The sequence below is a fragment of the Rattus rattus genome, chromosome 2 (genome assembly GCF_011064425.1).
Source record: "Rattus rattus isolate New Zealand chromosome 2, Rrattus_CSIRO_v1, whole genome shotgun sequence".
NCBI lineage: Eukaryota > Metazoa > Chordata > Mammalia > Rodentia > Muridae > Rattus > Rattus rattus.
The window spans coordinates 62780847-62805141 of NC_046155.1; the positions used below are offsets into that span (position 1 = coordinate 62780847).

General features: G+C 50.5%; 1 protein-coding gene across 2 annotated transcripts in view; it reads right to left on the minus strand.

Annotated features, from left to right (window-relative positions):
- Jakmip3 (Janus kinase and microtubule interacting protein 3) overlaps positions 1-24295 on the minus strand; it is a 106586-nt gene that overhangs the window by 2076 nt on the left and 80215 nt on the right. The window contains exons 3-20 of one of the 2 annotated variants that reach the window (XM_032892364.1): positions 22370-22585; positions 20966-21085; positions 19880-20026; positions 19242-19373; positions 17706-17741; positions 16992-17051; positions 14891-15019; positions 13549-13677; positions 12618-12701; positions 10206-10268; positions 9301-9399; positions 8051-8149; positions 7916-7969; positions 4827-4892; positions 3949-4017; positions 3785-3862; positions 1580-1783; positions 461-526 (exon numbers count right to left, since the gene is read on the minus strand). In XM_032892364.1, coding sequence (XP_032748255.1) covers positions 461-526; positions 1580-1783; positions 3785-3862; positions 3949-4017; positions 4827-4892; positions 7916-7969; positions 8051-8149; positions 9301-9399; positions 10206-10268; positions 12618-12701; positions 13549-13677; positions 14891-15019; positions 16992-17051; positions 17706-17741; positions 19242-19373; positions 19880-20026; positions 20966-21085; positions 22370-22585 — 1851 coding nt within the window. Of the gene's footprint in view, positions 1-460; positions 527-1579; positions 1784-3784; positions 3863-3948; positions 4018-4826; positions 4893-7915; positions 8150-9300; positions 9400-10205; positions 10269-12617; positions 12702-13548; positions 13678-14890; positions 15020-16991; positions 17052-17705; positions 17742-19241; positions 19374-19879; positions 20027-20965; positions 21086-22369; positions 22586-24295 lie in introns of those variants that run through there. The other variant, XR_004386832.1, reaches the window with a different exon arrangement.

A 24295-nucleotide genomic window follows, 5' to 3' on the forward strand; every position in this document is an offset into this window, starting at 1 on the left:
AGACAGGGTCTGGAGAAAGTTTTTGAGCAGGCACACTAGCATCTCTGGTACTGGAGACACTTCCTGGGAACCAGGGACAAAATGTCCCTGTGCCCTAAGAGCAGCTCCTGGGGATATGGCCTGTGTTTCAGGAACTTTATCTTCAGACAGCCAAGCGTGATGAGCCTGGAAGGTTAAACCCTTCTGTACCATACAAGGCACCAGCATGGAACAGGACCCCAGGTCGCTGGTTCAACATATGGGTCTAAAAGGGAAACTGAGGCAGCGCAGAGGCTACAGGGTGAAGCTGTGTGAAGGGGCTCCTGGCTCTGGCCCAATGGGCTCCTTTTTGTTTGTCTCCACTCTGCTTGGCATGGGCCACTCTGCACGCCAGACCTGAGCTTGAGTTCTTATAACGTGATGTCAGGCAAGCCCAAGTTCCCTCCCTGCAGCTGCACCCTCCCCCATTCATTTGCTTTACCTTTTCTTCCAGCTCCTTTATTTGTCTCTTCTGGGTTTCTATTCTTTCTTCTAACTCCTTAATTCTCTGCAACATTAAAAGAAGGAAGATATTCAATAATCAGAAGACTGGGCGTACCAACTATAAAAGGGTCAAGGTTTCCCCTCACTTATTTGGTGGACAATAGCCCACAAAGCTGTGTTGGTCCAGCCTTGAGCACTTTGTGGTCTCCAGCTCACCACATCTATCGAGAGAGAGAGGGTGGGGGAGAGGGAGAGGGAGAGGGAGAGGGAGAGGGAGAGGGAGAGGGAGAGGGAGAGGGAGATGGAGAGGGAGAGGGAGAGGGAGAGGGAGAGGGAGAGACCTTCCCCACTTCTCCTGTGATGGGACCTGTGTCCTCTGAGTTGGTCAAGTCAGAAACTACAGTGTTTAAGTGAAAGAGCGAGGAATTAGCCTACTGTCCTTCCCAGGACTGTTAGACAGAGCATCAGGCAACCGGCTGTCAGAACCACCAACTAAACAACTCTTCCTTCTGGGGCTGAGGCCTGGGGTCTTGGAAGCAGCTGAGTGACAATGACAGCCCATTGATGGAGCAAGAGGATGGGGTGAACTTCCTCTCCCTGATTACCCAGGAGCCCAAAGGGACCTCTGGTGGGTTCATGAGTAAAGGGGCTACAGGCACATCCAAGTAGTCGATAAGCCCTGTCAGAGGCCTACTGACCATCATGGGAAAGTAGCATTCAGTCTGGTGGTTTATCTGCAGTCCAAGCTCTTTTGGGTTTAGGATAGCCTGGCTTGGGCTGTGTCCATAGAATCTGCTTTCAGGCCAATTCCATACAGGTAGACGCTGCGACTGCCATAAACAACAGGGCTGGGTAATGGTCGTTCTGCTGCTGTCCGCAGACAACACTCTGACCATCAGGGGACAGCAATGTGGAAGACGTGGAAGGCAGGAGTCCATGGAGCTGCCATTCAAAGGCTTAGGCAACACAGCTGCCAGGCTAGGAGCTAGTTAGGGAGGGTTGTGGACTGAGTGTGAAAGGGTGTGGTCAATCACCGGTCACCGGAGGGCACAGCTGTTGAACCTGTGGGAAGCTCCCCCACCCTACCCCCACCCTGGACAAGCCTCTATCCCAGCACCTGCTGTGCGATCTGTAGCAGCTCCATGCGCTCTCTCAGGATCTGTGCATCTCGCTCTCGCAGCTCGCTCATGACCTGACGCTTCCACTGCTCCACGGCCACCTTGAGCTTCTCACGCTCTTCTTCTGACAGCAGCTCGGCCACTTTGGCCCCGGCCTCCTGTTGCAGGGCATCATACAACATGGCTTCCAGCTCCAGGATGTGCTGGGAACAGGAGACAGGCATCAGCCCTTCCCTTCCTCAGGAATGGGCCCACCATCTCCAGGGTGGACAGCCCTGCCTCTCAGCAGGGGTCCTACTGGGGAGAGCATATGCCCCCTAGAAGAGCTGAGGACAAACACCAGCCAAGACTCCCTGCTGATGTCCTCAGTGTGCTTATGTTCCTGCATCAGCTGCTGCTGGGAGAAAAGGGGACTTTAGGGAAATCAGAACCCCACTATATTAGCATTTGTTGGGTGTCGTGGATGTAGGGATTTTAGGCAATAACTCTGTCCATGAGTTATTGGTCAGATCCAAGCTTTGAACACCAGCCTTTTAAAAACAAATGTGATTACAAGTGGCTTAGAATAAACATCACAGAGGCTTCACATACTCCTGCTAGTGAGAATTTTTATTCTGGACTTTGTTTACAGACAAGAATATACCATGGGATGTGGCATAGGCCACCAGAGGAACTGTTACTGCCTTTAGGTAGCCTATAGCCTGCTTACTGTCCTTAACTAGCAATGACCCTAGAGTAAATGTCACCACCATATGACATACAGCCTTCTGCAACCCTGGGGGAAAGATAATGTGAGAATAACCTTTCCCTTCCTCAGGAGTGGGCCCACCATCTCCAGAGTGGACAGCCCTGCCTCTCAGAATTGCTGTTTAATTCCCCTAACAATTGCAGGAGGAAGAAATGAACATCCTTACTTGCCACAAGGGCCAAAGCCACCAGACTCAGATCTCCTGCTAGTGAGTGACCGAGAAGGCCAAGCTCAGGGCTGTTATGCTCCAACTCCCACACCTGTCCTCAGCCACACCTCAGACCACTGGATGCTCTTCCTGAGCTACTGCCGTCTGTGCCTCTCTGTGCCTTTAAGGACTCTCAACTGGACAAGACAAAGCCCTCAAGATAATTATTCTACACAAGTGTAACTAACTCCTAGAAAGTATATGCAGGCTTTGGTTTCCCTAGGAAGTCTTAAGAATTGAGCATTAAGTGTCCTTGTTAAATCAACTGTCATTCGACACTTGAGTGAGTTCAATGTCCTTCTTGGAATAGAAAGGTTAATAAATGTTCCAGTGGAACTCAGGTTTACAGGCAGATGCCAGCAAGGACTGCTTGTCAGAACGGAGGCGAGCTACCTAGTCTGGAAGTGGGTTGACTGTGCCTCTGGAGGGCTTGTGCTGGGACCTTGATTCTGAGCATAATGGTGCTAAGGTAGTGGAACCTTTAAAAGCCTATGGAGACCATTTAGTCATCAGGATACTGACCTTAGAAGGAATCAGTGTGGTTCTCTGGGACTCGGAAGTGGAAAGCAATCCTGACCTCCAAATCCCTCTGGTTGGCTCCCTTCTGTGAGCTTTCCTTTCCCCAGACACTCTTACAATGTTGGAATACACGCCAGTTCCTCACCTGACCCCAGAAGATGCACTTCCCCAATTTTGGACTTTCAGACTCCAGAACCCGACTTCTTTACACATTACCTAATCTCAAGTATTTTTTTTCCAATAGCATCAGAATGCAGACTAACAGGTAATCATGAAGCATTTGGGGCTTTCAATGTTATCTTTAAATAGGATATTCCCTCTAGGTTATGGCTCTCCAAAGATGACCAGAGGTCATCACAGGTCAACCTTGCATTTCTCCAGGTTTCAGACGAACAAAGGGAGGGTCTCCAGTGGAACTGTGCTTCCTGTGAACATCTAGCTGTCTTCAGTTAACTCTTACATGCACCGTGCTCTTGTTAATTGTTATATCAACTAACTTAATGTATCTACTAGTCCTCAGTGTGCCTACACTCTTGTATCCAAGAGTCCTCTCGTGCTCGCACGCCATAAGTATTTGCTGGGTGAGCAGCAACATGTTTTCTGAACTCAGACTGGCAGAGAGTGGCCCCACAGAGTCTTGGTGCCTCCTCAAAATTCTGAGACTGGCCACAGGTCTCTGAGATGTTCACTAGGGTGGGTAAGCAGGCAGATGTCTGCCACTGCTCTCACCTTGTGGGCTTGGTCCAGGGCCTGCTTCCTGTAATCCAGCTCCTCATCCAGGTAGCCTTTCTGCTTACTGAACAGCTCCTGAAACACAGAGGGCCAAGCCTAGGCCTCAGGCATTCAGACCTGGTGACATCAGCTTCAAGGGCACTTCGGGAGATTCCACTGACCTTCTCGCTCTCCAGATCTACCATTTTCCGCTGTAGTGCTGACTCTGTTTCTTCAATCCTCTGGAGCCACTAGGCACAAACACAGTAAACAGGTGACAGCGATTAGCACCTCCCATATGAATATCAATGTCAAACACCCCCCACACACACACACACATACCCAACACCAAGGAGAAGGCCTAAAAGAAGATCGAGGGAGGCCAGCTAAGAAACCGGAGTTAGAAATGAGCAGGCATTGTGGGCTCTAGGTACCCAGCCCAATCCAGGACCCAGCACCCATCCCGCCTGACATTCAGAATGCCTGGTTCTCCTGATTTCCCTAGGAGAGAAGGGACAATTCGTTTGCTGGCGTCCCCTTTTCCTGCATGGGTGTAGGTCTAAGTAAGTGTTAATGGTGGCCTGCTAAACAAGTCTAGGCTGGGGCCAGAACCAGGATGAGGCTGGGAGACCAAAGAGAATTAGATAGGGAACTAAGGAACACCATCAGTTTTTTTTTTTTTTTTTTTTTTTTTTTTTTTTGGTTCTTTTTTTTGGACTGGGGACCGAACCCAGGGCCTTGCGCTTATAAGCCTACCACCTAAATCCCCAACCCTCACCATCAGTTTTTATAAGCTCAACCTAATTCTGGAGGGAGGTGGGGTGGGAGGCTACATTGGGGAGTGTCTGTGGGAGAAGGTGTCAGAGGTGTTTGGGCCAGTGTTTGAATCTTTACAAAGGCACATGGTACAGCTGTATAACCTGTCTGGGCCAGTTTCCCTAGACGGACAAGAAAGACCTAGGAGACCATGCTCTCCCTGAAGGCCCTCCTCCCAGGTCCCAGGGAGAGAATCTACCTACAGGAGCTTGGCCCTCTCCCAGATATCCAGAAAGTCCGTTACCTTTTCTGCCAAGGTCAGGACTGTCCTGGCTTGAATGACAACCACTTGCTCCTCATTGGTCAGATTCTGTGTGCAAAAGCAGAACAGAGTCAGAGTCAGAGGTGGGGGTGGGGTAGGGGTGGGTGGCAAATGGATGTGGGTTGGGGTTATAGCTAAAGGTACTTTTACTCTGTCACCTTCTGGATCTCTGATGCCCTTTGTCCCCACCTCGTCTATTCTGGGGCACTGTCCATATCAACCCTCACCATCAGACCATACGAAGTCTAAGTGAATCAGCTCTTGGGGCAGCCTAGCCAGCAGGTAGGCATTTTGGAGTCAAGTGTTTCTCTGGCCTGCCCTGCCCCAGTCTTTACTTAGAGCCAGCACTAGGAACGTGCAGCCATGTTGAAGACCAAGTATCCATGGCTGTGAAGTGATCCCAGTGTCTGTGGGGTGTTTGTTTTTGCCTTTTTCTATATTCGTGTTTTGTTCCCAAAGGGCCTCTCTAGGTGGCCCTAAACAGCAGGATTTGTCTGGCCTGGGGGTCCTCTGTCTGGACGTAGTCAGCCACACACTCACACTCAGAGGAAGACTGCTGGAGCACCGGATGTGGCTCCCCAGCCCCTATGTGGGATGAACAAGAGGAGAAGGAGGCATGGCCAGCTAAGGCTAGAGGAGAGGAGCCCGGCTCTACCCCTAGCATTTCCACGATTGAGTCGTCACTCAGGGATCTTCCCTCCTAGGTGAGCTCCAGAAAGGCTCCAGGTGCCTCTTTCCTTCCCCCAACCCCCAAGTCTGAGCAAGATTCCTCACAGGTGACCATTCTGACAGGAAATAGGCAGGTGGCTGTGCTCCCTGGGATGGGCAAGGGGGCAGCCTCACCTCCCAGTGCTGGGCCTCAGTGTTTTTAGTCCTCCACCCCTGCTCTTCTCCCTCACACGCCTCCTTATCCCTCTGCTCCTCCTCTTCCTCTTTCTCCTCATCCCTCCTACTCTTCTTCATTCCTCATGTTCTAGAAGCCCTTTGAGACTTGGAGAAGCTCATTCTCCTAAGGGCTGGGTGACTGTAGCTTTGTCTGCTGGTCAGAAACACGAATGTTGGGGAGGCTGAACAAAGTAGTTTCAAGGTGTTTGAAGGGTCTACTTGGATGTATCAAAGCAAGCTGATACATTTTTGGGTAATGCAGTCTGACCCTCTGACCCCTGGAGGTCTTGTCCCGATGCCCTTCTTTGTCAGAACTCTATTTAATCAGCCTACAACCCTCTCTTCTCTGGGTGACAACAGGGTGTGACTGCAGCAGCCTGAGCTGCATCGTCTGCAGTGAAGGATGGGATTCCATTCTAATCCTGTTGGATTCTCCACTCTGCCCCTGGTATCCTGGCTCCTGAGGGACATGAAGCTGGTGGGAAATGCTCTGGGATTTTGTGCATGGCAGCCATGACACTTATGTGCTCAACTATGACGATGACAGTCACCTGGTTCCTCACGAGCAGGGCCACTGAACATTTCCAGATAGGACTCACAAGCTCAGGGTCTCTGCACAGTACAATGTTGTGACAATTGCAGTTAGAATTTGGCCCATTGGTAGGAACTGCTGGGGTCTCCTAAGTGTGAGATCTGGCCATATTCCCTTCAATTACCATCCTTCTCTGACATACTGGTCTGAGAGTGATCTCAGGGGCTGTGTGATGATCCTAGGGCAATCATGCTAATGGTGCTTTTAAGTAAGCAGCTACTGGGTTAAAGAAGGGCCTTGGCCCAGATCTGGGTGGGACCATCAGCTTAGCTGCCATTATATCAGCTCTGTAACTTTCTGAGGCCTCAGTTTCACTAGTTGGAAACCAGAAGTTAGATTCCATGACAGAACTTATACCTAAGATTAGACCTCAGGGCACAAGGTCCCATAGCTATCCCTGCTATGGAACTGGGCTTTGCCACCGTTGCTGTAATGGAGCCACCAAGAGTGAACACAGCCATCAGGGAGTTCCCTGAAGGCATTTCTCCCTACTCTGCCACTCAATGCTTCCCAAGAGGTGAGTAGATAAAGAGAAAGGATCCTATCAACACCAAACCTCACATAGGAGAAGTGGCAGAGATCAGCAAGTACGTGATAGTGTGTGGAGGATAGACAGATAAGTAGATGGAGGATGGAGGAAAGAAGGGAGAAGGTAGAGGGAGGGAAGAAGGGAGGAAGAGAGAGAGGACTGATGGAGGATGGAGGAGTAGAATTAAAATGGATGTCTGGATAGATGAATGTCTGGATAGATGGATGGATAAGTGGATGGATAGATGGACAGATAGATAGATGTATGGATAGATGAATGGATAGATGGATAGATAGATAGATAGATAGATAGATAGATAGATAGATAGATAGATAGATAGATAAAAGGTGGATACATGGGGGATGGTAGGCAGAAGATGGATGAAAAGATAGATTGATGATGGAGAAGGAATTGGTGGGTAGATGTCAGCAAAGATTGGCTGGATAGAAATGTATGGATGAGTGGAAGATGTACATATGTATGTATGTATGTATGTACGTATGTAGATGGTTGACAGAGAAGGAAATGTGTGGAAGAAAGGAAGAAAGGAAGGAAGGATAGGAGGTATGGTGAAGGGTTGAATTCACTTTGTCCACTTAGTAATTAATAGTTTTTTCAGGAGTTTGCTGTAGAAATTGGAACTTTTCTCCAAATGAGATTTAGAGATTACCTATGGGTAGACTCTGCTTCTGTCCTCAAATCACAGAATTGAGAATCCCAGTGATCCTGGGCTGCCTAAGAGCAATGCTCCCCGAAACCAGCACCCTGTGGTCACATCACAGAAGTGCTATGATAGCAAGAGGGTCTAGAAACAAAGCATCCATGACTGGAAGTAACGAGAACTAGAACACTAGGCCCCAGGGCTTTAGAAGCAATGAGTCAACATCAAATTTTCCCAAATGCAGGGGTCCATTCTGAGCAGGCTCTTCACCTCAGGAAAGGTCTTTGTCCAGGGTAGCCTATGGTGGGATTGGACTGTGCTCAAGGGGCCCCTGGGCTGAGGGCTGGGCTGGGGTGGTCAGCATGAAGAGGCATGCACAAGTCAGGAGAGCAACATACACTTACGGCGTTATCCCCCAGGATATCCAGCTTCTTCATCAGCTCTGTGACCAGGATGTCCTAGGAGGAAAACAGAGGGACAGGAGGATATGTGAGTGGCAGATAGGTAGACCATGGAAGGGAAGGAGGAGAGAGCCTTACCGTCACACCTTCAGCCTCACAATACACCTGGAGGGGGCTCTTCCCATCCACAAAAGGAGTATGGTGGAAGTTGATGGCTGGGGACTTCCTCTCCCTCTCCTGAGACAAAGAACAGAAGGCTGGGCATGGCAGGGGTGGGCTGTTCTCATCCTATCTCCTCCCCTCCCAGTGCTGGGGCCAGGGGAGCACTAAGACCATCCCCTGAAGAGTTAAGGTGATGTTGCTCAAACTCAACTCTAGTGGAGTCTTTGGGCAGAAACATCCATGGACTTGCCCAGAAAATTGTCCTTGTGTGCTTGCTGCCCCAGGTGGTAGGATGCTGACTGTATGGAGTCCTGCCCATGTGGTTTACTGGGACCCATCCCAGGGTTCACTTGCTCATCCATTCCCAAGCACCAGGAAGTTTGAGAAGGCTTAGAGGACAGGCCTCAGGTAGAGCCACCCATGGGACTGGCAACAATAGCACTGGACGAGGCAATTGATAGCACTCATGGACCTTATACAGAGGATACACACAGGGGCCCAGGACTCATGGAGGACAGTCAGATTCATAACCCTCCAGCGCAAAGGAAGGTGTGTGGGAGGACTCTGAGCAGTGAATCTATGTGAACTTGGTATCCAACAGGCTTCTGCCCACTGGACTGAGATGGAGGACACAGGATTGTGTAGGAATGGCCATCAAGGATGTAAGAACTTCCCTAGCTATATTGAGCCACACTGCCCATCCGTTCTCACAGTGAAAGGTGACATAGTGACACCACCCCCCAAGCCCAGCTTGACCTTCTCCCAACTCTGTCTCTCCTACTCTGTAGGTCATAGCAGAGGTCACAGACCAGGGGCAGCAGGGCAAAGTTGAAGGGCGCCTGACCACTGCATGGTACCTCTGCCCCACTAAGAGACGTCTACAACCAAGAATGAATGTCCGCTGGGCTGTACTAGGCCTGGGCACTGAGGGACACAGTGCTTTGCTGAGGTCACAGGTCTAGAAGCTCTCCTGGGATTTCTGGGGTTTTGTTTGTTCGTTTGTTTGTTTTCCTCTACAGCAATAGCTTCTTGCTTGTCACCCCTCACTCCTACCCCAGGTGACCTCACTCTATCCACCTGCCCCATCCTTCCTGGGAGCTACAGTTGACCCCATGTGGTCTTTGGGTTTCTATTCTTAGACTCACAAGAGCTGAGAGGTTAGAGAAGAGGAGCCCGGCTCATGGCCCTGTGGCCTATCTACTGGGTAAGCCACCTCCCTAGCCTACCTCGAGCTCCAGGATCCTGAATTCCAACAGCTCATTCTGGTCTTTTGCATCCTGGACCTCATGCTTCAGCCGCGCCTCCTCCGTCTCCATTTGTTTTATCTGAAAAATAGGAAGTGGACGAGGTGAGAAGTCATCTGATTCTCTCAAGAGAACGCAGACCAGGTTTCTGGACAGCCGTTTGTTTCTGTGAGAAAAGGGCACTTGCGCAGTACAACAGGGCTGCCCAGGGAGACAGACTCCACAAAGATGGAGCAGGAAGGAAGCTATTGAGGACAAGTTGTCCCTGTGCAGCTGCTGGAGCTCAGGCTGGTCTAAGGCCCAGGGGAAGAGTGAATGCGTATGTGGTTACCTGGCCACATTCCAGATTTAAAGTACATAATTCATGTGTAATGTAATGGCACTAGCAATGAATGGACCAGATGTAGTGTCCTGCCTTCCTGAGAGTGAAGACATGGGGCCCGTATGTAGTTCAGTATTAAGTGTCCAGGTACATGCTTCGCACGCACAAGGCCCTGGGTTTGATTGCTGGCATCACAAAACAAGAACCAAAGGTTAATACAGTATCTGCCATTCATTGTTTACGTTCTCAGCAACTCCATGAAGATAGATGTCCACTGTAGAGCAGACAGCGATATCCACTTCTCCCTGAACTGAACTTCGAGATCTGTAAGCCTGTTCTAATATGGAGAGCGTCGGTGTGGACGGATATCCTGTAAGTGAGCCAATTCAGCCATTACTAGATCTTTCCACAGGAAGTGGAGGGTCTTGGGCTCCTACAGGGTGAACCGCAGAAAGGCCTGGAACTTGTGCCCAAAGCCTACCACCAGTCCACAACGTCTACCACATACCCTGCAAGCACAGAGGTGTCTTGCCAGAAACACGCACAGCTGGAGGGTAGGCCGTACCTTTTCTACAAGCTCTTGATTCCGTCGATACAATGCTTGCTTCTCTTCGATCCACTTCATATCCTTGAAAATGGAGTTGAGATGCAGACATGAGGAAGCTGCACGAGAACACTGAGGGGCTACCTCCAACAGGACTGGGCGGGACTGAGCTCCAGCCACTGCTTCTGAAGTGACCGCCCATGGGCAGTGTGTGGTGAGGGAGACCTTTGTGCAGGGCCCGTTCTAGCTAAGGGTCTTGGGCAGGTACAGCTAGTCCTGCATCGAGAGGACATCTCCATGGTGTACAGTGCCACAGCCTGGGCAGCATTCCAGGCCGGGGTCCTGAACCAGGCACTCTATGAATGGAAATGTCAACATGTCCAGGCAGTGCTGACTTGTGAGGACTCAGGCAAGTGGGAGTAGGTGGCACATGCAGGGCAGAGTCCTGTTCACTTTACACTTAGGGTGACACCTAGACAGATTGTCGGTTTGTGTTCTGTCGGAGGACATGTGTGGCTGCCTCCCGACACAGCCTCCAGCTCTGACTTGGGAGGAAATCCAGTGAGCCCAGCACATCCTTTTCATGCTCTACCACCTCTCTTAAGTTTGGACCTGTGCTGGGAAGACAGTCGGGTGCCTTAGACACTGGGCTTCACCGAGAAGCTCCTCCCCACAAAGGCCCTTGTAGAGGTATGGTTAGGTCTAGAGATGAGGGACATGGTGATCTATTTTTATGTATTAAAAACTTTTCCCAGATCCACCCCACTTCACCACACATGCAAATTCACACACACCCTTTCTTTCTCTCTCTCTCTCATTAGAAAACAAGCAGGTATCAAAAAAGAAATAATAATAATAATGATAATAATGATAATGATAATGATAATAATAATAATAATAATAATAATAATAATGCAAACCAAAATAGGACAATACAAACAAACGGAAAGAATAGAGTCAAGGAAAAAGAGCACAAGACATAGAAACGTAAAAACACACACACATTTGCACACACAGAAATCCTATAAAAACACCAAATCAGACATCACAACATACAAGTAAAAGACCTGTAAGATTAAAAGGGAAAGAAAAAGGAAAAGGAAAGTGCGTGCAAAGCATTGTAAAACAACAAAAAAACCCTCTACAATAACATTGAGTTCGTTTTGTGTTGGCCATCTGCTGCTGGGCCTGCCCTTAACAGTGGTCTGTGTGCCCAGTGAGTCTGCGTTGGGACAAACTGATTTTTCTTTGCAGGTGGTTATCAGTTGGAGAAAGCTCTGAATTAGGGCTTGGGGCTTGGTGTTCTGATCCGTTTCCTGGCCACTTTTCTTTTTTCAACACAAACAACAGAACAGCAGCTACCTGGGACATGACCCAGCTGTGCTAACTGGCCCAGGACCACCCCTTGTTCTGTGAAGGTTGTGCATGGTGTGATCTGAACACCATCCATTCATGGTGGCCAGGGAATAGAGGTGAGTGGGTTCTGTGTGTCAAGAGACGACTGGCTCTATGGCATTGAATTCTAAGACAGTGGCCATGGAGTGTCTTCCTGCTTGTCCAACACCTGGTATTGGGGCTAGACAAGGGCCAAGGGAGCATGGCCACAGGGGACAGATCCCTCCATGGGATCGAAGGATCTGGAAGTGGTGTTCTGGTATGAGGAATGTAACAAACACTTTGGGTCATTTGATTCCAGGGAAATGATGGGTCCCTAGAAACTCAGGTCGGGGGCTAAGCTAGGAGTAGCTTGGAATTTCCCCTCTGATGTTGTAATGGTTTGTATATGCTCAGCCCAAGGAGTGGCCCTATTAGATGTGATCCTGTTAGAGTACATGTAACCTTGTTGGAGTAGGCATGGCACTGTGGGTGTGGGCTTTAAGACCCTCCTCCTGGCTTCCTGGAAGTCAGTCTTCCACTAGCAGCCTTCAGATAAAGATGTAGAACTCTCAGCTCCTCCTGTACCATGCCTGCCTGCAGGCTGCCATGCTCTTGCCTTGATAATGGACTGAACGTCTGAACCTGTCAGCCAGCCCCAATTACATGTAGTTCCTTATAAGAGTTACCTTGGTCATGGTGTCTGCTCACAGCAGTAAACCCTAACTAAGACAGATGTCTATGGTGAAAGTACATATGGCCTGAAGGTCTGACCCTGGCTCAGAACAACGGTGGACAGACCAAGGAGAAGCCCTGTTCCGTGCATAGGTAGACTCCTGCTCCATATGCAGTTTACTAGGGAATTCATCCCACATATTAGAAACTGTGAGACGCACTGTACCCGCTCAGCTTTGCCGTATGCAGTGAATACTTCCTACATAGGTATGTGCTTGCCCACGCCATTCTTCTTGAATGGGAAACTTGGGAACCACTGAGGGCCATGCCCTTCCCAGGACTCCCTAGCACAGATAAAAGCTACAAGCAACCAGGGGAACTCACCTGCCCCTGCTCAGCCAGAGCCTTTTCCAGGTCCTCCACCCGTGTCTGTGCTCTCTGTATTTCTGCTTGCAGCTGCTCACGGGTCTGTAGGATAGGAGGAAGAATACATCAAATTTTCTCTAACAGCCCAGACAGACAGACATACTCAAAGATGCAGGCTGCAGAGTACTACGCCTCGGTTCAGCTCATCGAGAAGTAGTTGTGTTGTTTTTCCAAAACCCCAAGTTAACAAATTGCCTCTTTCCCTGCAGAGTGAATAGGAAGATTGTGGCCAACCAGAGCCAAGACCTCACAGCTGCCTGATCAGAAGAGCCCCACCTCTTCCCAGGAAGAGGCCTGTTCTCCTTACTGCAACAGCCACAGCTCCTAAAGCAGCTGTCTCTGGAAAGCTGTGAAAAGGGTCACTTTCTTGTGTCCGTCCCTGAGGCTTGATGCCCTCACTGCTTCCAAATAGCCAGCAGAGAGCCCCACCCACACTCCCAGTCCTGCTGGTCAGTGTTGCCTGGATGCTGCTGACTGATGGGACATATCCAGAGGAGCAGGCGGGAGCCCTGCAGCTCCTGCTTACAAACCTGTACTTCAGCACTGCCCTTAGCGTAACTGCTTTCAGAGTCTGTAAAGCTGGTGTCATCGTAGAAGACTTGGGCCCTGTGTACACCAGCTACAGCCTTTGCTAGAGATAGGGACCCTCATCCACATCTGTGTTTCAACCAGCCAGCCAGCCCCATCCCTAGCTTACACTGACCCAGCCTCAGTTTCTATAACACTGGCTTTTAATGGCTTCAGTGCTAATACCTAGGACCCAGTAACTGGGGGATAAAGGAGCTTAGCTCAAAAGTTTAGGCAAGTGGAGTGTCCCTGTAGGGTCTTAGGAACAAATGGGAAGGAGCTGAGTGGGAGCTGGAACGCCGCAGAGTAGAAGTCATTTAACCTTAACTTCTCGCTCTGCATCCAGGGTCCCTCCAACTTGTTCCTGCAGCAAGGCGTAGGCTCGCTGCAATGCCTGGTACTCCATGGTCAGTTGCCGGAACCTCAGCTCGGTCTCCTCCTTGGCCATACCCTAGAGAAGCACACGGGCACCATGCAGGCACCACATGTGCAAAGAGAGAGAGACAGCATTAACCTGGGCCCCACACAGTAGCACCCCCAAACAGCCAGGCTCTACTCTGCCCTGTGAGGTACAGTGAAATAATCTAAGAAGTGTGCCAAGAGGACTCTGCAGCCCGTGGGGAGGAGTAAGACTTGGGATCCTGAGTGACTAAGAAGGAGGCTTTCCTGGAAGGTAACCCTTGGGTCCTGGGGAGGGGTGAATTAGCCATAATGAAGGTGAGCCTCATTGGTTGGGAGCCAGTGACCAGGGGTTCCGTTGCCACACCTATCTGCCCTGACGCAGAGTGTTCTTTATGAGAGAGGAGGACCTGAGCCAAGATTGTCTACTTCAGGCTCATACCGGCAGACCCACCCCTGGATGTGTGCTTCTAGATGTGCTGACACATACGGTCATAGCTAGAGAGCAGGTGCAACCGCTCTGATGTCACGGTGGAGTCAGTTTGGACAGCAGGCCATATCTAGGAGCGACCGAATCCATCTTTCCTCCCTGCCCACTAGTTCCCCAAGGCTGATGGAAGTGCTATGATAGCTTAGATTTCTAAGCAAGTCCAAAGTCTTTGGGACACACTTCTGCATTTCAGGGAAGGCTATTCATAGCCTTGCCACAAGGCCTGGTCAAGGCTGTGAACCACCACTTCCTGTCCATAGGGGCTGGAGTAGTCCCCGCAAAGACGAATCTTCATTTCCGTGCCTGGGTGCTGAGGTGGTTGCTGGATGTCACTTGGCCATTATTCTGGTGGAAAGGGCTAGCCAGACAAGACACTTGACTGTCTTAATATCCTGAAGGCTCCTCTCAATACATTGACGCTCTGATGGGCCCTGAAATGGTGCTGGCCTCTTGCTTGGAGGCTCAGAAATATCTAGGAAGCCTTTGAAGGGACTAGGGAGCCCACCATACCCCTCATAAGTGTCTCAAACTCGATGGAGAGAAGAAGCAAGACCAGATACTATAGGTAAGGAGGAACCCTCAGGAGCCACACACCCAAGCAATGTAAATGGTGTTTGTCATTGTGCAAATGGGAGGACTGCCGGGGTGGACTAGAAGACCCAAAGGGAGCAGGGTTCACATGAGACCTCCACCCTATCTCTTGCCCCATCTGACTGTGCGTCACCAATCCCTAAGGACTGGCTAGTCAAATAACTCTATGGGAGACCCAGATTACCTCTTCTAGGTCATCTTCGGGGGTGCATGGGGTCTGATCCGTCCTGTCAGTTTGATAAGAAATGGAAGATCCATCGGACTCCAGGGAAGCTTCTTCATCATATCCAAAGAACGTCTCCACGACAACCGGCTTCTGGGCCAAATGCAATGCATTAGTGCAAGCTCAGCTGGGCATGGCTGAAGCCCTAGGCCGCCTTCTGTCTCCTCTTCCTGTTGCCCAGGTGTGCAGTCACAGCTGAGAAGCGGTTCCCCACCACTGGGCAGCTCCAATGCATTCACCCCCTTATCTGTTTGCTGCTGTCCTTCAAGGACTGGGGCCCTTCTCACACAGCCCCAGATAGAAGTCTGGGCCTTATAAGCCAGCTTCGTTATCATGGAGGGAGGATGGAGAAGTAGCCCCTGGTCCCTGGATAAGTGGGTTCCTGCCCCTCATGCCTGCTGAACTCACAGAGGGAGGACAATGAGCTCCAGTCTGCTGTGCATTCACCCTCAACCACTCTCTGTGACAGATCAGACTAGAAACTGGAGAAGCTGGGTCCTCTGCTGGCAAGTTTGAGAGGCTCTCCCTTCAAAATCCTAAGCTTTGTTCGTCTGGGTTTTGGGAGTGTTACAAAGTCCAGAAGACCCCCATCTTCTTTCAGCCACACTCAAGCTCTCTCCCTTCCTCAACTGATTCTCCATCACTGATTGGCCCTTGTCACCTTGGTCTCTCTATTGGTCCTTCTTCCAGAACCTTTCAGAGAGGCTTGTACCTGGGATCTAGGAACACCGGGTGCCCCCGAGGACCACTTTTCTAGCCCTTTTCTTCATGTCCTTTCCTGGGTGATACACATCTTCCTCCCACATAGCAGTGCTGCCCACTTTCCTCCTGTAGCTGCCCGCTATCTCACCTTTCTGGTTGAATGACTACTAGACACTTGCTTAACAGAGTCCTGCACATTCAGAACAATTCCCCTAAGCCCCAACCTTTCCCCAACCCCTCTGAGGCAGGCTTTTTCCTGTACCCAAGTCTTCCCCAAACTTTCTTATAGAAATGTTCAGAGAACAGGTAATTTTATTTCAGCCCCTCTGGTCTCTGATTACTGAACTGAAACCATACTGGTGGCCTGGTCTATCACATCACTCTTCTCTGAAGGCCTTCATCCTCGCACAGTCCACCTCCTGCTTGGCTTCGTCCCCTGTTGTCCCACCTGCTGGACTGCAAGAGCTTCTGTGCTGAAGCCCCACCAGCTCTTTGTATTCCCACTTTTCACTGGCCAGTTCCCACCACACACTGGTACCTGCTGCCTGGCCCCAGGCTGATCCTGCAGGCCTTTTGACTTTGACCTACCTTCTGACCTGGACCTCATGCCTCTCGAACCCTGAGAATGGGGTGGGGTTGTCTTGGTGGAATAGGTCCCAGGTGTGTCCAGTGCCCTGACTGTTGAGCCCAGCTGGCTGTACACACCACAGGGGCACACGCTGACCACTGGCCTTAGAAACGCATTAAAGATCAACTGAGGGAAACAGTCTCACCGCCTGTCTTCATAAGTGTGAGACCCACCCCTCTACTCCCAAGTTAGAGGCCTAGTTTCTTTCTCACAATTTACTGGAATCAGCAGCATTTCTGACACTGAACCTAACATCACCTTGGGGTTTGAGCTGTAAAGACAGCCGGAGCCTCTGTATAACCTACTGAATCTATCAGTGCTGTCCGTGGATGAGGAGAGGGATTGGGAAGGAGTTGGGGAGGCGGGGATAGGGGGTTGATGTGATCAAAATACATTGTATAAATACATTGTATGAACGTCCCAAAGAAAGAGTGAAAATTATAAAAATAAACAGCCACAAACACAACAGAACAAAACCCATGAAACACACTTCCAAGGCCACTTGAATTTGATGTTCCCAGCTACACTCCATACCCTGAAGATAAACAGTCCTCTCCTGGATGACAAAATTTAAAAGGATAAACAGAGGATATGCTCTGTGTCTTATGTGGGTTATTTCATAATGACCCTTTTTAATAAAACCCTCTTTCCATGCCCAAAGGAAGAGATTCACTCCTCTTACGTGGTCTTTAGAAGCTTTCATTTTATGCCCGAGCCCTCCACTTCTTTTACCTTGGGGAGCTTCGCCATTTTCTTTCTTTGTTTCCGATACCTCAACAGCTTATCACGCTCCTGCAAAAGCCAGTGAGAGGTCTGTTTAAGCAGCTGAGCAGGTGTCTGGCAAGCGCACAGGTTTAGGCTTGCACCACGCCGTGTAGACGGTGGGCTGGGGCATGATGGCTTTTAAAGGAGATCATGCACACTAGCGATCGTTTGTCAGCCTGAGGTCAGCAAACCCCAGGTGGGTGAGCTCTGGGCTTGGGGTAAACTGTACATTCAAGGAGGATGGGTGGTCCAGGCCCCTTCTGCTCCATGAGAAGTGTTCTTGCTGATGGAGAGGTAGTTCCCGAGACAATGCCTGCTTCACTATTGGGAAGCTGTTCTGTGCCTTTGTGTTTTCTTTGTCACGAGCGAGGGTGAAGCAGCTATGGCCACGTAGCCTGCTCCTGCCATTTGAGAGAAACTGATTGGGGTGGCAAAGGTGGCCTCTTGGTTCTGGCCTCTCAGGAGTAAACAGAAAAACCACTGGAGCTGGTGTTGTGTTGCCTAGAGCAGTTGTTCCAGTGTGACCCAGGCCACCACTGCAAGTTTGGCTAAGGAGTACTGTGAGAAGTCCCATGCAAGACTGCTACAACTGCTGCTGTCTAGACTATAAGGGGCACAGAGTGGGTCTACACGGGGCAAGGGAAGCATGCAGCAAGCAAGGTGGTGCCAGTCAGTGCTTACCAACACACTCTTCACATAGCCTGCTGTCTCCAGGGTCTAGGGGGAGAAAACACCACGTCACACCGTGGACAGTGCAGAGGCCAGAGAGAATGGCCGCCAGAATCTCAGAACTCTAATCTCAGAGTAGCGTGGCTGGTAGAGGCCTAAGGGCCATGCACTCACTCCCCAGAGGGAGGTTTGGGCCCTAAAACTCCTTCCTCTTTACTGGGAGGGAACTCCCTGAACCTTCTAGAGTACCAGGGGTCTTTGTTTACAGTGGGTGGCCCATTACTCCCTCAGAGCAGGAGAAAGAGGCCTTTCAGAAACTGCCATCAACCCAGAATTCGACCTTTTCCCATTTCTCTTATCAGACATCATTGTTGAGATTGAATGATAAAAGGACTTAGGTCCCCAGCAGGGACAGTGAGGGCCACTTGTGTGAGACCACCATAGTCTGGGGAGTTGGGAGAGGGTTTTCTGTGTAGTTTAATGGGGGGGGGCGGCAGGTTTGGTCACTACAAGGCAGGCCAGAGACAGAGTCTATGCCACTGTCTGCTGCTGCTTTCCAAAGAACACGGAGTGACTAGAGGCACCTCTTTTTGAAACAGCCTTGTCATGAACTCAACCAGGATTCCAACAGGAAGAAGATGCTCCAAGACAGGATTTTATGAAGCACTGGGTACCAACCCGTGCTGGGATGTGGGGGCTGACACAAGGACAGAGAAATGGAAACACCGATGTGGTAGCACCCCCACAAAATGTGTCCAGGTCTCTATCCATCAAACCTGTGAATGGAACCTGCTTTCCAAATAGGGTTCTGGAAGGTATATGTAAGTGAAAATGCTGTAATGAGACTGACTGTTCTAGTTTAGGATGGACCAAGCCCAGCAGCAATGTTCCCTACAAGAACCAGAAGTTCCAACAGAAAAGAAGGAAGCCACGGTGGTATTGAGAGGAAAGATAGGCCCACAGCAGGGAACACTGGAGTCTGCAAGGGCGGACCAGGGGAAGGTTCTACCAGAGTATGTGGATGGAGTGCAGCCACCCACTCTTTGATTTTGGACTTGTGCCCTTGGCCTCCAAAACTTGGAGAACATAGATATCGTGTTCTTAAGATCGCTGGCTATGGTGGCTTGTCACCAACATGGGCAATGCTTGCTGGCCTTGGGCTCTGAGTTCACAGTGTCAGGAGACTCAGGGTCAGAGAGCCGTTTAGAGAAGTCATTTTAAGTAGTGACTGTGGTGGGGCAGCTGAGGAGACCCCCACAAATGCATCCCTGCTCTCCCATGCCTCATTTCTACTGTAGAGAGCTGAGGCAGGGAGCACAGCAGCAGAGAGTAAAAGGGGTGTAGCAGATTGGGGTGTGTGGCAATAGACAGCATGTGGTGGCTAGGGGTGGGGCGCAGAGGGCATGGAGGCAGAGGATCTGTGTGAGCAGGGGTACTGCTGTAGAGGGACACAGGCTGTCAGGGGAGGGCAGCTCCAGTTGGTGCACAGGAGAGCAGAGGGCATGGCTCCAGAGGGCACAGGGCAGCAGGGAAGTGTAGTACACTCACCTTAGAAAGCTCATCAATGAGGTTCTGCTGCTCCACAATCTGGAGCTTTAGGAAGTCAATCTCTCTCTCATCTTGACTTTGATCAAGGTCATTTAAGGAGCTGGGTCTCCGGATGATCCCTGCTCTCTGCCTCTGAAACACCAAGCAAGGTGGGTATAGTGACTGACTTGGATGGTAAGAACTGGGACCTCCCTGAATGACAGTTCAGGTTTCCTTGGTGTGGGCAAGGACTGTTCAGCTTGGGCTTGCTGCAGATCACAGGGGAAACCAAGGCCTGTATCTGGATTATACATTAGCCCCAGACAGCTTCCCAGATAGTCCAGACAAACGACCTGTCTCACTTACCTCATGGGCTCTAGGACTTTCAGGGCAAGAAGGAACAGGTGGACATCACTAACCACTCTGCCATCTGACTTAGTGGCAGAGGCAAGAGTTTACCCTGACCCTGGCTTAGTGCTTCACGCCAGGTCTGAAAGTCCTGTCTTTCTATACTCAGGGCCTCTTGCTACCTTGTAATAGGACTTTCTGGGCTATCAGCTTGTTTGCCCAAGCCTCTGGCATTGGAGGAATACAGAGGAGATGAGATGCTGCCTAGCTCTGCGCAGGAGGCTGTTTCTGCAGACCTAGCAGGTGCTTACCATTTCTATGTTCTCCTGAGTGACAAATTTCAACTTGCTCTCTATGCGCCGCAGGGTGTGAGACAAGTCTTCATTTTTCCGAGTAAGGCGCTTGTTCTTATCCAACAATGGCTTGTACTGGCTTTCAGCTTCTCTCAGCCGCTTTAGCTGAAACAATATTTACCCCATAATGTGAGCTTTTAAGTGACAGGATGGACAGGTCTTTATATAAAGACAGCAAACTGACCGGTCAGAGCTCTGTGTCTGGGAGGTGGCTAGGCTGAGGACCCCAATATGCAGGTGCTCAAGTTCCTTGTATAAAGGGGCATTTGCATGGAACCTACCACACTCCTGCTGTGCTATACATTGTAGAGCTGTTTATAATAATCTGCTCACAATGTAAGTATAGTTAGTCGATGGAAGATATTGTTTAGGAAACAAAATCACAGAGAGAGAGCGAAAGAGAGACAGAGAGAGAGAGAGAGACAGAGAGAGAGAGAGAGAGACAGAGAGACAGAGAGGTGGCTTATTATGGTGCAGGATGGATGCACTTCTCAAAAAGTTACTTTTGATCCATGGCTGGATTCCTGATCGCATACAAAACCTATAGGTGTGGAACCTGTTAATACATAACTGTAGATGCAGAATACGTAGATCTGTGGCTACAGAATCTGAAGGTGCAGGATCTGTGGGTGTGAGGTCCATAGAGTCAGAGCCTGTAGGTGTACAACTTGTAGGTGTGGCGTGCAAAACAGAAAGTTTGGCTCAAGCTGCAGGTGGAGCTCCCAGCAGGTAACTCTGCCCACGTGACACCTAGGTGAGCCAGAGGGATCTCAGGGGATGTAACTCAGCTCATCTGCAGATGGACAGAAAGGCGAAGGCCGGCAGGGTGGGACCAATGCTCTGCTTACTAGGAAGTGAGGTGCGCCCTGGCTCACATCTGTTTGTTAGTAAAGCTTAATGTGCATGACAAGAAGCCTTGAGGGAAGGCCTACCTTGACACTACCACTCCCTATATTCATAAGGAATTCCGATACGAACACCCTCACCTCTCCCCAGGCTGCAGTCCTAGCCTATGGAATACGAAGCCCCTTAGCAGTCACTTACCAGCTCATTCCTCTCTTCAGACAGCAAGGCGTTGCGGTCTTCCAGCTTACGGATGATGGCACTTAACTCCGCGATTTTAAGTTGGAAGCGCCTGGCGTCCTTTTCGTCCAACTGCTGTTCCTAAAACAAAAATCAACTGCAAATAACTGCTCCTAGATGCAAGGCTGTGCAAACCCCAACCCAACCGGAGACCGACACACTTCTGCCTTGTGATTGCCTTTGCTTCCCAATGGCTGCTGGCGGGGTCCTCCTGGCAGAGGGGCCTGGCCTGGACCTCATGCACATCACACAGCAAGATGGGAAAGCAAAGATGTCCGCAATATGCAAATGTGGCGGGTGAGGGTGTGCAAGTGTGGGAGCCCGAGTGTGGGTGAGGACCAGCCACATGCTTCCCTCTCGGCCACTGCCCAGCTGTGCCTTCCAGACGGGCCTGCCCTGCCAAGCAGCAAGTCGCTCTCAAAGGATGAGCACAGGAAGAGACATCCCTTATAGACTTCCTAAAGCTGCTCCCTCAAATTGAGTTTCTAAAACTCACTTTTGGAACCATGGGAAGGTTAAAAAAAAATCATGAAAACTTTCCAATGCATATTTAGTGCAGTGGTCTGTCCAGAACAAGGGGGTTGGTTCGAACTCAGTTAGGCCATTCGTAACAAGCTCATAAATGATATTCTCCAAAGTCAATGGCCCAAGGCTGGATCAGCACAAACTTTTGTCCCTGAATCATAGAAAAAGATGTCCAGGAAGTTACCGGACATGGGTCAAATTCCTCATTCAACAGGTGCAGGAGAGGCTGGGGACCAAAGACTTAGAGGGGTAACACTGAGGGTCTCCCAGGGTACTGCAGACCACCACAGAGAATCTGAATGAGGAGTGGTGATGAGATGCATGTGCTCACAGCTGTGCAGTTGCTGGCTATCCCCACAAGGTCACTAGCAGCCTGAGAAGGAGCAGAAAGTGTCATGGTCATAGGAAAAGCAGGTGGGCAGTGACTGATGCTAGTGCTAGCAACGGCCATAAGAGGGGCCGAGCCAGAGACATGGATGAAGGAGAGCTGGAGCCCGTGCACAGGAGGATGGAAGGGAAGGGAAGCAGCTCATGCTTGGACTGGGTCCTCCCCACCAACCAAGGGCAGGGTATGACTGGCAAGTGACCTTTAGCAACATGGAACCAGGAAGCAACAAGATCATTGCTTCTGCCGGGCAGATAATGAAGGAGAACAGTGTATCAGCCCTTCTGCCCAGAGCCAAGTAAACAAGGGCTGGCTGTACAGAGTCTGGGACAGGAGGGTCTGGCTGGATATAGGTTCTGGACTACCCATGGAACTGCTGCGTGGGGTCATACAGCTACATGGCTCTATGTTTCAGGGACTCGCCTCTGGCTGAGACAAGACCTGGGGGTGCTTACAGGGCTTCCTGAGTGGTCTGAGGCGTCTCCTGCACCGCTTGCATAAGGAAGTTCCCGTCTGGGGCTGCCTGGGTGCCGCTCAGCCTCTTTGGCCTGGGAAAGCTGCTCATCTAGAGCCTCTTTCTGGAGCTGCAGTCTCTGGGCATGCCCGGCTTGAACCCCTAACTCTCTTTCCAGCACGAAGACTGCTCTGTCTTTAAATCTTATCTCCTCCATCTACAAGGAGAACAGAACACAATCACACGCACAGGCAGGGTACAAGATCTGCAGTTACCATAGAAACAGGCAGAGGGGCATTAGGGGATAAAATCCCTGTGATGGTAGCCCCACCAGCCAGCATCTTGGGCTCTGGGACCAGAAGCAAAAGCAGACATTCTGGATGAGAGCTGGGTACCCATGCTGCACAAAACCCAGCCTTAGGCCACCCAAATCCAACTGGCTCACCCTGGGCTGGTTCCAATGATAGGTCCCTTCTAGAGGCCTCAGGTAATGTGTGTTCCCTGCACTGCCAGCCAGGGTGGCCCAGCAAAAAACCCCCACCCCTTGCTGTACACACCGTCCATGGTATTGGGCATCACTGGGCAGGGTTGAAAGACCTGCAGATCGTGCTTCCTGCAGTACAATGGGCAAAGCAGAGAATCATCCTGACCTATCCACACCTGCCGCTAAGGGTATGGTGGACGAGATTCCTTTTTAGAATAAGTAGGAGGTAGACTTGGCTCTAAAGTATAGCCAAAAGCTGTACACAGCACAGCCATGCATGTCTAGGCCACACATGCTTCCTGTGCATCTTGCTGCAGGGTGAGGCTTTCAGGGTAGGGTAGGGGCTGCTGGACAAGCAGAAGGCAACATCCACCATATCTAGCCTGCCACAGTCCCTGGACGTTGTTGGGCTAGTGTTGGCCCTCCCACCTTCCCTAAAGGGCAGTGTGATTTGTGCGTGTCCTAATTATGGCAGCAAGAACCCTTTTAGACATGGATGCTACCTGTATCCTGAGTCTTTTACTGGAGCTGCCCAAGCAGGTGTGAGCTCTCCACGAGGCTGACCCTACACGGGGAAGGAGGGACCTGGGTGCTGTAAGTATTATAACTAGCACTGTTTGTAACAGGACATCATTGAGGGGAACAGCTCAATTCAAAAACAGATTTCCAAAGAAGCAGTATTTGCTCGTTGTCTAAAGTTTAAAACTTCTAATAAGCCAGCCATTCGTTGAAGTTAGCTGGAAACTCAGACGGATATCTAATTAACCCAGACCTCAAATCCCAGGCAAGCCATGGGCAGACCAAGATAAAAGAAACCCTTTCCGGCTCAATTCCTGTTCAGTGGTGCACGCCGTGGTGCTGAAAGGACAGTGTGCTCGATCAGGGAAGCAGAACGGCTGGGCTGGTAAAAATAAGACCATATGAAAGCAGCTAGGTTCTGAGGCTAGGTTCTCATTCGGTCATTCATCGATATTCACCTCTGGGAAGCTGGACAGGAGAGCCTCTGTGCAAGCATGAGACAGCATGAGACACCGCCTGAGTGGCTGCCTGAGCATCTGGTGTGAGTGAAGGCAGCCCTGTCTTTGAGGTCATTAGGCCCCGGATACCCATGTAGGGATTGGTGATGGGGTCTTCCAAGTCCAAGACCATGGGTTTTCTCACTCAGCTGAACCTGGGCTTCTGTCTCCTAATCATGCTGGGCTAGACCAGCAGGCCTTTGTGGGAGGAGAGCGTATATCTGAAGTATGCCAGACCCAGCCCAGATGGGATGTTCTACCTAGCTGGATGGCCCCTCACTCATAGCAGGCACTACTGTATGTACTGAACCACAGAGAGTGAGGCGGCCCAGGACACCATAGCACACAGCCCAGGGTTCCTGTGCACATGCATACTGGTGCCCACAGACATCACCCCCTTTCTGTGAGTGAGTGCTAACCATGTGCC